Here is a 12,500-nt window from a genome sequence, read left to right on the forward strand (position 1 = left end):
GTGGGCCAGACACCAAACCCCCTTTCCACTCTCCTTAACGACATACACCCAGATCGCCCGGACATCGCCTTTCAATTCAAATCGGCCGAGGTAAATAAACAGTAAAACCAACATGGCCACGCATAGAGGAAAACTATTCCATTGGAAACATTCGATACAAGCTAAACACCTGTATCAAAGTATGCTTCCTTTAAAGGTGTTCCCCTTCACCCTAGGTGGTGGAGGAGGAGGGTGGGGGGGGGGGGATATAAGTGGTCCGATGCCACAGGGTGGGCATACAGACAGATGGACGGACGGCAGGCGTAGGAGGAGGAGGAGGAAACTGCTGGCTGTTGATCTCCAGGCTAATACAGCCAGGATGTGGACACGGCCTGTCAGATTCCATGCAGGGGAGGAGTCGCTGACAGAGGAACGCTGTGTGTGTGTGTGTGTGTGTGTGTGTGTGTGTGTGTGTGTGTGTGTGTGTGTGTGTGTGTGTGTGTGTGTGTGTGTGTGTGTGTGTGTGTGTGCGCGCGCGCGTGTGTGCGCGTGCGTGTGTGTTGCTGTGCAATGTGGCAGTCAGAGTTGTGAGACAGATGGAAAAACACACACACACACACACATGCACACACACACACAAACACAAACTGGGGCGTACCTTGACTTTGGGAGGGTTCCTCCAGTGCTCGGTGAGTACATAGTCTGCTGTCAGGTTGCTAGGCAACATCACCACATCGTTGTTACTCTCCCTGCACGTTAGCTCACAGTCCTCACCTGCGAGAGTGTGTGTGTGTATGTATGTGTGCATGTGTGTGCGTGCATATGTGTGTGTGTTTGTGTGTGCGTGTGTATGAAAGTAAGTGAGTATGAGTGGATGTGTGTGTGTGTACATGTGCGTTTGAAAGCAGTGGGGAGGGAGGGAGAGAGAGAGAGAGAGAGAGAGAGAGAGAGAGAGAGAGAGAGAGAGAGAGAGAGAGAGAGAGAGAGAGAGAGAGAGCATTAGAGACAAACATTTTATGACATCATCAAACCAAGAGTACATAGAAACCGTGGCCACATCAAAGGCCCCTTCAAATGATGATGTATCACTTTGGCAACTGTCAGATACCTTTGATTTTTGCCCTTTTTTCGATTCGCCTTTGAACATCCCCTCCCCCCACACTTTTTCTGTGATTCTAAGATGCACTTGACAACTCAACTACAACCGCAGAGAAAGACTAACAGGTGAACTTGACAAAATGGCTCACATCTGGTGATGGATCACAAGGCGTTGGGTGAGCAGAAAGGGGGATAGGAACTGCACGCACAGACAAACGTACACGCAAACACGCGCATACACACACATGTGCATGCACTCCTTCACAAACACACACAAACACACATTGTCTGGTGTACATCAAACCAAACACTTGCTATCCGAGTGTTTCCCAGTGTCTTTCCCGGTGTCTTTAAGTCGTCACACAATGCACACAATAAACTCGGAACCAGCGGTCCTACTATGATAAAAAAACCTCTGGGAGGAGGCGGCACTGAAACCTGGGCAGGAAACCAGAAACGGCAAGGTGGCGGAGTTACGACTTATATCCTGTTTGGTTACGGAGTGATCCAACCAAATAAATCATGATGTTAATATGCGGCCCGGTCTACACCGTGTCGATTCAAAACCGACACAGACGCTTTAACACGGCCGGCCGAGTTTGTGTGCGTCGATAACTCGTTTACAGATCCCATACCTACAGCCACATCATTGGTTGAGGCAGACGTTACAGTGAAAGCCCCCCCGTTCCCCCAGATCTGAGCTGCTCCGCCATCAGACCTGAGGATACTGAAGGGAAAGTGTGATTTGTGGGGCTACGCACTGTACCTATGCCGTGGCCTCGCTTGCACGAGTACTGCAGGCTGTAGTGGAGGTTCTGCGGTAGAGAGCACTGGCCCCGGCTCTGGGGACACAGGCGGAAGGAGCCCGTCCAGTTACCGTCTTTCCTGCATCTGATGCTGTTGGACCCAGGGGCCTGGAACACATGGAGTACACATGCACGCACGCACGCACACACACACACACACACACACACACACATACACACACGGGCGCACATGCATGAACGCGCACACATGCAAATAGAAACACACACATACACATAAAAACACACGCACAAACACACAGGCATGCACATACACACACATAGCAAAAGATATACACGCACACACATACACACATACATGCACACACACACAAATACACACACACATACACACATGTACATGTACGCTCAGGCATGCACAAAGCCCACACAAAAGCATGCACAGACACACACAGACATGCATACACAGACAAGGAGATGGGCAAAAAGACAGACACACAGACACAGAAAGAGAGAGAAAGAGTGAGAGAGAGAGAGAGAGAGAGAGAGAGAGAGAGAGAGAGAGAGAGAGAGAGAGAGAGAGAGAGAGAAACACACAGATGCACAAACACATATAGCCACACACACACACACACACACACACACACACACACACACACATACACACACATACACACACACACACACACACACACACACACACACACACACACACACACACACACACACACACACACACACACACACACACACAGAAACCAAGGACATTGAGTTGCTGTCCCATAAGCAGATGGAGAAACACAATCCAAGTGCTATCAGGGCACCACATCCAGCCCAGGCAGGCTGGATTAAAAGGTGTATACATTTCAAAAGTATGTGGCAGCCAGACTATTCTGGAGATCAATAGCAATCTAATTAGCATGGCAACTAATTGAATAGGGCTGAGGGAGATGGGGGTAGGTGGAGGGAAGAGGGGGTGTAGGTGGAGGAGGGAATGAGAGACGGAGGGAAATAGAGGAGGAGGAGGTGGAAGTTGGCAAGGGACAGAAAGGCAGGATGATGGGTGGCAGAAAGAAGAGCACAAGTGCTCTTTGGTAAGAGGAAAAGAGAGCAATTAGTATTCATTGTTTCGTTGTTTCTAAAGGCAAACTCATTTACACATAGGTACTCACTACAACAACAACTTGGTCCAAAATTGGACCACGCCACCGGCCACTATAGGCTAGCTGTTTCCTTTGCGTTAACTTAAATAACACTTTCAATAGTAGTCTAGCATCACAGGATTAGGAGAAACAATTAAGGACACACCAAATCTAATATAAACTTCCTAACAATGTCCTGCACTAATGCATCCTAGCATTTTCCTATGCCAGCATGCTCAATGCTAACATGCCCGATGCTGATATGTAACAATACCAAAGCTAGCATGTCCTATTGTAACGTTTTCTTTGCTAGAGTGACCTCTGTGACTTGTTTAACCTTGAACCTTTTCTGTCAACATTACTCGATTTGTGTTAACTTGCTAGCCCGCTATAAGCTAACACGTCACACACTAACATATCATGCGTTAACACATCACACTCTAACGCGTCACGTGCTAACACATCATGCGCTAACACGACACACGCTAACCTATCCTGTAGGCTAAAGGCTGAGTAATGGTCGACGCAACGCAAGGGGGTTTACGGCCGAATACGTCCTTGCGGACCCTCCTTGCGTCCACCCCAAGGGCCTGACGTGCACCTCCCAAAAATTCTAACTGTGAGGGCTGTGATTGGTCCGCTCACTAAAACCCGACGCAAAAAAACGCGTCTGCGTGGTCATTGCGTTGCGTCGACATGGAACCATGAGTAAACCGTAACACGTCGTGCAATAACACGTCCTCAACACACGACACAAAGTTGACGGGCTGGTGGCGGGAAAAAACACAAAAGGAAGTAGGCGGGGGTTAGTAAAACAATTGAGAGAGGGAGAAAGACAGACAGACCTGCTTGCAGGGAGCGTGCAGCATCCTCACCGTGTGGGCGGAGCGTCCGGTACCCCCGGCGCCACCCCCGCCGCCGCCGCCGCCGTAGACGGAGCTGGCGGCCGGCGGGTCGGAGCAGTTGAGCCGGCAGACGCTGTCGAAGCGGAAGCCGTCGGTGCAGCTGTACGAGCCGTGGAAGATGGCGTGCGGCGCGTCGCAGGTGACGGGCTCGCACGCGCCCTCGATCCAGCGGCCGTCCTCCGTGCACTGGCGCTTGAACGCACGCCTACGCGGGGGGAGGGGCGAGAGGGCAGCGTGAGAGTTTTGAGCGAGGTTGGGGAGGTGGTTTGGCGTGTGGATATTAGGGGGGGGTTGGTGTTGAAGGTGTCATGTTATATTATAACCACCAGGTGTGAGGGTGATTAGCCGTTACAATCGGCCTCTTCTGACATCACAAGTGGCCGTTCCACCGAGACGTGTGATGGATAGATGAGAAACGTTTGCTACAGTCGGTAGGCTGATCTATCCAGCACACCTCCAGGTGGACACGCCCACTTGTGATGTTCAAAACGTCTTGTAATTGGCTAATAACCCTCACACCTATTGGTGTAATATGTCACCTTTAAAGGTGACAGATTAATCCACCAAGTGTGAGTGTGAATAGCCGTTACAAGCTGTTTTGCGAATCGGCCTCTTCTGACATCACAAGTAGGCGTGTCTACTTGTAGCAACGTTTACTACAGTCCACTGGGAAGGCTGGTAGACTGATCTATAGGTGGACGGTCAGAAGACGCAGATTTTCAAAACGTTTTTTAATTGGCTAATCACCCTCACACCTGGGTGGTATAATATTTCACCTTTAAGGTTGTGTTCGCAGATTGAGGGGTTCTGTTTGAGACCGGGAATGGATGAAGTGGACGTGATGGGTGTTCATTGTGTTTAGTTTCAACTCGATCTAATTTGATGACTGAATTCATCTACACCATAACATTGGTCTTTCTCGGCAACACATGGAGTCTTATTTGATGATAAAAAGTATTATCACATGTGTATCCTCCTGGTAAGACACGCTAAACCATCCAAACAGAGCCTCTTGTTCATGGGCTTTAACTCAGATCCTCCCAGCTTGGGGTTGGAGCCACCGCCCCAGTGCCCTAAACCACTAGACCAGCCCCGCCACCCGTCCTGAGCCCCTCCTACAACGCCCATTGTCCCCCTGGGTGTGTGTGCGTCCCCAACCACTAGGGCTGAACGATTCATCGAATTCAGTCCGACATTGGAATGTAATTTAACACAAATTGTAAATCGCAAAAAAAGGCTGTAATAAAAAAAGAAAGTAACTTTTAGATCAGTAAGATTCGTATTTATTTTACTTTTACAATTCAATAGTTAAATAAAGACGTTATAATATCAATTCATGCATCAATTCGGCTCAACACAGTTTATATGTTGACTGCTTCCAATGTGGTTGGTCATACTACAAAATGATTAAATTCCTTGTTTAGTGAATAATACAGGTCATAAAGAACTTTCAAACGATAAAATCGTGTACCGAATGACATTCGCAATATTGATCGAAATAACCTCAATCCGATTATTTCCCCCAAATCGTTCAGCCCTACCAATGGCCCGTACCTCTTGGGCTTGTTGGCCACGTGGTAGCCCGGCCGGCACTTGTACTTGCAGAGGGAGCCCACTTTGAGCCCCGTCTCGTTGCAGCGCTTGGTCTGCAGCACGGCGTTGGGCACCGGGGGGGGCGCCGGGCAGCGCAGCTCGCACAGGGCCTCCGGGAAGGACCACAGACCGTCCTCCAGGCAGGTCAGCGTGTTGTTGGTGCCTACATGGAGCGAGCACGGAGGAACACGGTAGGAAGTGAATGATCGCAGATATGTGACCGGTGACTGAAGGCTCGGTTATGGTTCCTCGTAGACGCAACCTAAGGAGCTTTACCGACCCCTTACGGCCTTGCGGATCCTCCCTGCGTCCACCACAAGTGTGCTTCCCAAACATTTTAACCTTGCATTGAGGCGACGCAGGGCTGTGATTGGTCCGCTAAGGTAAACCCAACAAAGAACTAAAACAGGCTTGCGACTGTGACGAAGCGACTGCATGATCATTGCGTTGCGTACTTAACTAAACCTTTAGTGTGTCTTGCAATCTGTCTGTGCCATTTGGATTTTGGAAATTTTGGTAAATTGGGTAGGGGGAACCCTTTGGGGAATCTTCTGAAACACTGACAACTCAGTGCATCGTTTTTGTGGTGCTGCATTCCATTTCCCAAGCCAGGTAGAATTTAGGAATCGTTTTGATTGATGGTTTCAACCGGAATTGTCGAGGTGACATTTCATGTATTTCGAAATATGCAATTATTTCATGTGATTTTCTCTTTCTCCAGGGAAAAAAAGAAAAGAAAAAAAAGACTCAACGTGTTTCTCTTACAGTTTCAATAATGTCATGTTTTTGTCTCTTTTACCTTATTTCTTCGCCTTGCCCTTAATTCTACAATTTTTACTCGTTGCTGTTTGCTATGGGTATTCTATGCCAATCACTCGCTCTCTTATTCATCCCTAGAATGAGGAACCCTCCTATGTGTTTGTTTGAAGATTTCCCACTGGAATCTTTCTTTTAGGTGTTAAGGGTTTCACCCTACTTTACTCTATCCTCCTGGGCTTGCTCTCCTAATGGAGCTAAATGGGATAACTGTTCCAAACATTTACTTACAAATTAAGAGTATTTCTTTTGCTCAGAGATCTGACGAAATATAATTGAACATAACCAAATTTAAAACGCAGCAGCAGTGAAAAGTATGTATCAATGAAATCGAATGTGTGTTTAACAGGGTTTAACGGTGGCACTGTCGAGGAACGCAGCGTGTTACAACGGAGAATGTAAATGTACACGAGAACGAGTGCGGGAGTGTGAATGTGGAGCGCAGAGCACAGAGGGTTCGGTCTTGGTGGTGGATATAACCCAGGAGGACTGCAGCCATCTTTCACGCTCTGACAAGCGATGACAGCTATAAAACTCAACAACCACTTTCATAGAATATAAAACCCGACAAGTACAGGGAAGATCCTCAACAGATAATCTGCTATGGTTTAAGTGGGCGTGCCTTTGTGGGCTTGAGTGTGTCTGTGTGTGTGCGTGTTTGTGTGTGTTTGTGTTTTGGGTTTGTGCGTGCGTGTGTGCGTGCACGTGTACATAGATGTATTTCCACGTGCATGTGCATCAGTTTGTCTAACTTTCCTCATGTCTGTGTGGGTCTGTGTGCACAAGAGCATCATCACAGCTTGAGGATTTTCATACTGTGTGTGTGTGTGTGTATTTGTGTATTTGTGGGTGTCTGCATGTGTGTGAGTCCATATGTGCAGTTGTGTGTTCACCTGCACGTGCATACATAGATACACGTGTGTGTTTGTGTATATGTGTGTGTGTGTGTGTGTGTGTGTGTGCATGCATGCATGTGTGTATGTGTGTGTGTGTGTGTGTGTGTGTGTGTATGTGCGTGCCCGTGAGCAGACCCACCTACGAGCTGCGCAGGCTCCTTGCACTGGAAGACGCTCTTCGTGCCGTAGGTGGTGCCGTTGGGGAAGACGAAGTGGGCCGGGTGGACGTGGTACTTGTCGGGCAGGCCGCAGTCCACCGGCTCACAGGACACCTGCTTGTTCCACTTCCCGTCGGCGCAGGTGATGGTGACGGTGGAGTCCAGCTGCCCACACACACACACACACACACACACACACACACACACACACACACACACACACACACACACACACACACACACACACACACACACAAGCACACACACACACAGCGGGCACACCAGAGGAGAGCAGAGGGGATCAGGATATGGACACAGACAAACAGACGGAATGGAATGTGCTATGAAGACTGAGACAGACACACACACAGCGATTGGAATGTGCTATGAAGACTCAGACAGACAAATAGACTGACGGAGCCTTCAAAGGCTCAGACTGAGTGACTGACTGGCAGGAATATATTATGAAGAACCATGCTTTAAAAGGAATATTCATAAAAATATGACAAGAAGAAGAGAGAACATCAAGGAAAACATCTGTATCAATTATACAAGCAAAAAATAAAGTATAGAAAGTACATGAACACACAAACACACACATTCACACCGTCACACATCGGCAAGGATTATTAACCCTTTAAAGAACAAACGGTCCAGAAGGTGGTGGACTGTGAGCCTCTTAGCTGAGCCTGGCGGGATCTGTAGCGGGCTAAGCCTCCCCTGAGAGGGCCCACGGACTGCCCTGCAGCTCAGGTATCTGGGAGGCAGTGTCACAGCACTTAGGCAGCTGATACGCTACAACTCTACTATATACATATATAAACATATGTATACACATGTATATATACAATGTATGTATATATGTATATACATATATATATATATATATATATATATATATATATATATATATATATATATATATATATACATATATATATATATATATATATATATATATATACATATGCACATATATAAGGAAAGAAAAGGAAAGTAGGGAGGGGGAAGAGAAGGACGGAGGGAGAGAAGGAATGAGGGATGGAGGGAGGGAGAGAGGGAGAGAGGGAGACGGACGGACAGACGGACAGACAGACAGACAGACAGACAGACAGACAGACAGACAGACAGACAGACAGACAGACAGACAGACAGACAGACAGACAGACAGACAGACAGACAGACGGACAGACGGACAGACGGACAGACGGAGAGAGAGAGAGACGAAAAATGATGGATTCTAATAAGGCTATTTGGACACTTCTCCAACATACAGTAAAGTGTATGCCAGCTCTGAAGTTATAGAATTTATATAATAGAGCGTATGGCTGATTGGAAACAAGAGTGAGCCAGGTTCCTGTAGATTGAGTTATGATATTGAAAGCTCTGGCCACAACTTGCATATAAAAATCCCATGCATTTACGAACCTGTGTGTGTGTGTATGTGTGTGTGTGTGTGTGTGTGTGTGTGTGTGTGTGTGTGTGTGTGTGTGTGTGTGTGTGTGTGTGTGTGTGTGTGTTGAAGGAATGTGAATATTTGGGCATTCATGCCTTGTGGATGTGCGTATGTGGATGTGTGTCTGTGTTTATGTGTGTGTGCATATGCGCCATTGTGTGTGTGTGTGTGTGTGTGTGTGCGTGCGTGTGTGTGTGTGTGTGCGTGGGTGCGTGCGTGCATGTGCGTGTGTGTGTGTGTGTGTGTGTGTGTGTGTGTGTGTGTGTGTGTGGGTGTGCGTGTGTGTGTTTGACAAATTGTTTGAAAATACACACACTTTTCCAGTGGGGTTATTTTTCTCCCGTTCTCTCCCTGATTGGAGGGTTATAAAAGCTATTTATGAGAAACGGGCCGCAATTGGTTGAAATCATACATTGTGAGGGGGAAAGGGCTCATAAAGAACTTCCTGGAAACAAGGAGAGCAACCTGAATGGATTCAAAACATTCCACCATTTTTTTTTCGAGCTGGTTGATCCCTTGCATTTTCGCTGAGGTTCACCAGAGAATTTTCCAAGCCGTGACTCTTTTTATTTTTTACTGTTCCCTTTCATATTGGAAATAGCTCTTGTTTCTGTGAAAAAAACGTTTTGGCCTGTGGTATAATATTTGCAGAGATAAGACCAGAACGGGGGAACTACCCATTCTTCATCCAAACCTCAAAACGTTTGAATCCTTTCCCTCATAAACTGCTCGGTAAAAATACTTTTTGGTACGGTTGCCAAATAAATCTCACATCACAACTTCATAACAACATGTTTTTTTTCCAGTTTCCCTTCAATTTTACGTATCAATCTTTTTTTGAAATGCAGCACAATGCACTCTAATGGTTAAAGTTACCAAACAATTACTGCATAGCATGTGTGTAGTCAAAACACGTACATAGTGTAGCATTTGGGTCTGGTAACATGCTTTTAGGGTAGTATATTTACAGTGTAACATGCATATAGCATTACATGTGTATAGCCTGGAACATAAATAGCGTGAAAATCTCAATGACTTTGTTTCATATGAATTTATTGAATGTATATCTAAACACACACCAGGCTACTGTGTGTGTATGTGTGTGCGAGTCTATACACATATGGACTCCGTATATGTGTGTACGTGAATTTATGTGTCTGTGTGTGTGCATTTGTGTGTATGTGCCCATGCATAAGTGAGGATCTGTGCATGTGTGCGAGTCTCGCTTTGACTGTGTGTGCCCATGTGTGTGCTAGTCTGTGTGTATGCGCATGTGTGTGCTAGTCTTTGTGTGTGTGTGTGTTAGTGTGTGTGTGTGTGGGTGTCTGTGTCTGTGTGTGTGCAAGTGCGTGTGGAGTTTCCTTTCTTTGAAAAACTTTACTACTGCCTATTCCTCTTCTACAGGTTTTAACAAGGCCTTAAATCAAGCAAGGCAAACCTGTCTCACACACAGGCCCACTGACTGACAAGAACCCCATCCATCACAGGGGGCCTACGTTACCTTATATGACACACACACACACACACACACACACACACACACACACACACACACACACACACACACACACACACACACACACACACACACACACACACACACACACACACGCGCACACGCACACGCACAGGTGGAACACAAACGTGAGTTAGCTTTGATTGCTGTATCCAAGCACACTGGTTTGATCAGTGTTCTGACTCAAAGCCGAAAGGCTTCCTGAGTTCCATCAACAATGCCTGCGGTATACTTGTAGGACTGCAGGTCTACGGCCTCTACCTGATCCAAAATAACCTGTACCTGAAGTCGCTGTTGTTGCAGCTCAATTTTAAGTCACTATTGATACACTTTGTAGGATGAGAGTAAACACCTCCAAATCCACCAGAATATTCATATATATCATATGACTTGCATCGCTAACACAATAGTGACGTAAACAGGGTGCACACACACACAAAAACACAAAGGCGCAGACACACTGACTCACAGACACACACACACACACACACATGTATTTATGTACGTATGTATGAATGCTCATCAGTCCATCCTTCATCCCTGCACTATGATACAGACACAGGCAGACCCACAGACACACACGCACACAGAGCATGTGTGCCTGAGTAGGTCTGCGGAAGGACCATCTTTTGATTTCAGATAACATCATGGGAGGAGGTGTTCCCAGAACTCCTCTGACATCACCACTGCAGGCCTCTAATTGGCTAATGAAAAGAGATAGCATTTTGCTTTACTCTGCACTTTTCAACCTTGCTGTGTTTGTGTGTTTGTGTGTGTGTGTGTGTGTGTGTGTGTGTGTGTGTGTGTGTGTGTGTGTGTGTGTGTGTGTGTGTGTGTGTGTGTGTGTGTGTGTGTGTGTGTGTGTGTGTGTGTGTGTGTGTCAGTGTCTGAGAGAGAGAAAGAGAGAGAGAGAGAGTGTGTGTGTGTGTATGTGCGTGCATGTGCGTGTGCGTGTGTGTGTGTGTGTGTGTGTGTGTGTGTGTGTGTGTGTGTGTGTGTGTGTGTGTGTGTGTGTGTGTGGGGGGGTGGTGTGTGTGTGTGGGGGGGGTGTGTCTCTGCCTTCTTGTCGAGATGTATTTATTCCTCGTTTCCTTTCTGTGGTCTGCATGTTTGTGTAACTGTGTGTAACTGTATGTGTGCCTGTACTTGTCTAAGTGTTTTTTATTATATTTAGTGATTTTTTAATACATTTTTCTTCCTTTGTTTTTCTTATGCTTTTATGTATTCCATTACTATTAGGCTTGTCCATTTATTCAACTTGTCCTCAGTGACCTCTCTCTCTCTCTCTCTCTCTCTCTCTCTCTCTCTCTCTCTCTCTCTCGCTCTCTCTCGCTCTTTGTGTCTGTCATTGTCTCTCGCCCCCTCTTCCTTCTCTCTGAAAATGACCTTAATAACTAAATAAGCTGACATTGATGAATGGCCACATAGTGTGGTGTCAATCAAAATATAATGCAATTACAAGTCTGCAGGATATATGGAAAACTATTCTGTCAATGCCTCTATCAATAACTGTGTGTGTGTGTGTGTGTGTGTGTGTGTGTGTGTGTGTGTGTGTGTGTGTGTGTGTGTGTGTGTGTGTGTGTGTGTGTGTGTGTGTGTGTGTGTGTGTGTGTGCCTGCACGTATGTGTGTTCACGTAGGTGCGTGCATGTGTGTGTCTGTGTGTATTTGTGTGTGTGTTTGTATGTCTGGTATGAAATTAAAAATTTTCCATGCTTATCTGTGAATATATGTACTGTATATGTTATTATAATGCGCATATCTCGCTTGGAAAACACATCATGACGTCATGGTAAAAAAAGAACATTTTGCTAGTAAAGGTCACAGCTCTCTGCTGGCTGCCAAAGTCCTTCCACAACAACTGAATATTGTGGACAAGCTGCTCTGTGTCTGAGTCTTTATGTGCTGCATAATAGACTCTAACAGGCTGGGGCGTTTAGGAGCTAATAACCGTAAGAGCTTGTTGCAAATCCCAAAAACTTAAATGGGTATAAAGTCGCGTTCCACGCGCCAGCCATTTTAAATGTGCCTCACGCCAAACGCTTGTCTTCCGCGCGAACGGCCGTGCATATCTACCGAAATCAAACACATGTGTGTGCACACATACACAAGCAACACACAGAAGAAAATCAAAACGCACACGCATGCCTTCAAAAACAAATTAAAACGCACACGCAT

General features: G+C 46.5%; 1 protein-coding gene across 1 annotated transcript in view; it reads right to left on the reverse strand.

Annotated features, from left to right (window-relative positions):
- Window positions 1–12,500, reverse strand: part of pappaa (pregnancy-associated plasma protein A, pappalysin 1a) — a 106,726-nt gene that overhangs the window by 28,001 nt on the left and 66,225 nt on the right. The window contains exons 15-19 of the mRNA XM_030342029.1: window positions 7,333–7,516; window positions 5,443–5,644; window positions 3,859–4,093; window positions 1,844–1,991; window positions 638–753 (exon numbers count right to left, since the gene is read on the reverse strand). Of these exons, the coding sequence (XP_030197889.1) occupies window positions 638–753; window positions 1,844–1,991; window positions 3,859–4,093; window positions 5,443–5,644; window positions 7,333–7,516 (885 nt within the window). The remainder of the gene's footprint in view (window positions 1–637; window positions 754–1,843; window positions 1,992–3,858; window positions 4,094–5,442; window positions 5,645–7,332; window positions 7,517–12,500) is intronic.

This window comes from Gadus morhua, chromosome 19 (assembly GCF_902167405.1).
Source record: "Gadus morhua chromosome 19, gadMor3.0, whole genome shotgun sequence".
NCBI lineage: Eukaryota > Metazoa > Chordata > Actinopteri > Gadiformes > Gadidae > Gadus > Gadus morhua.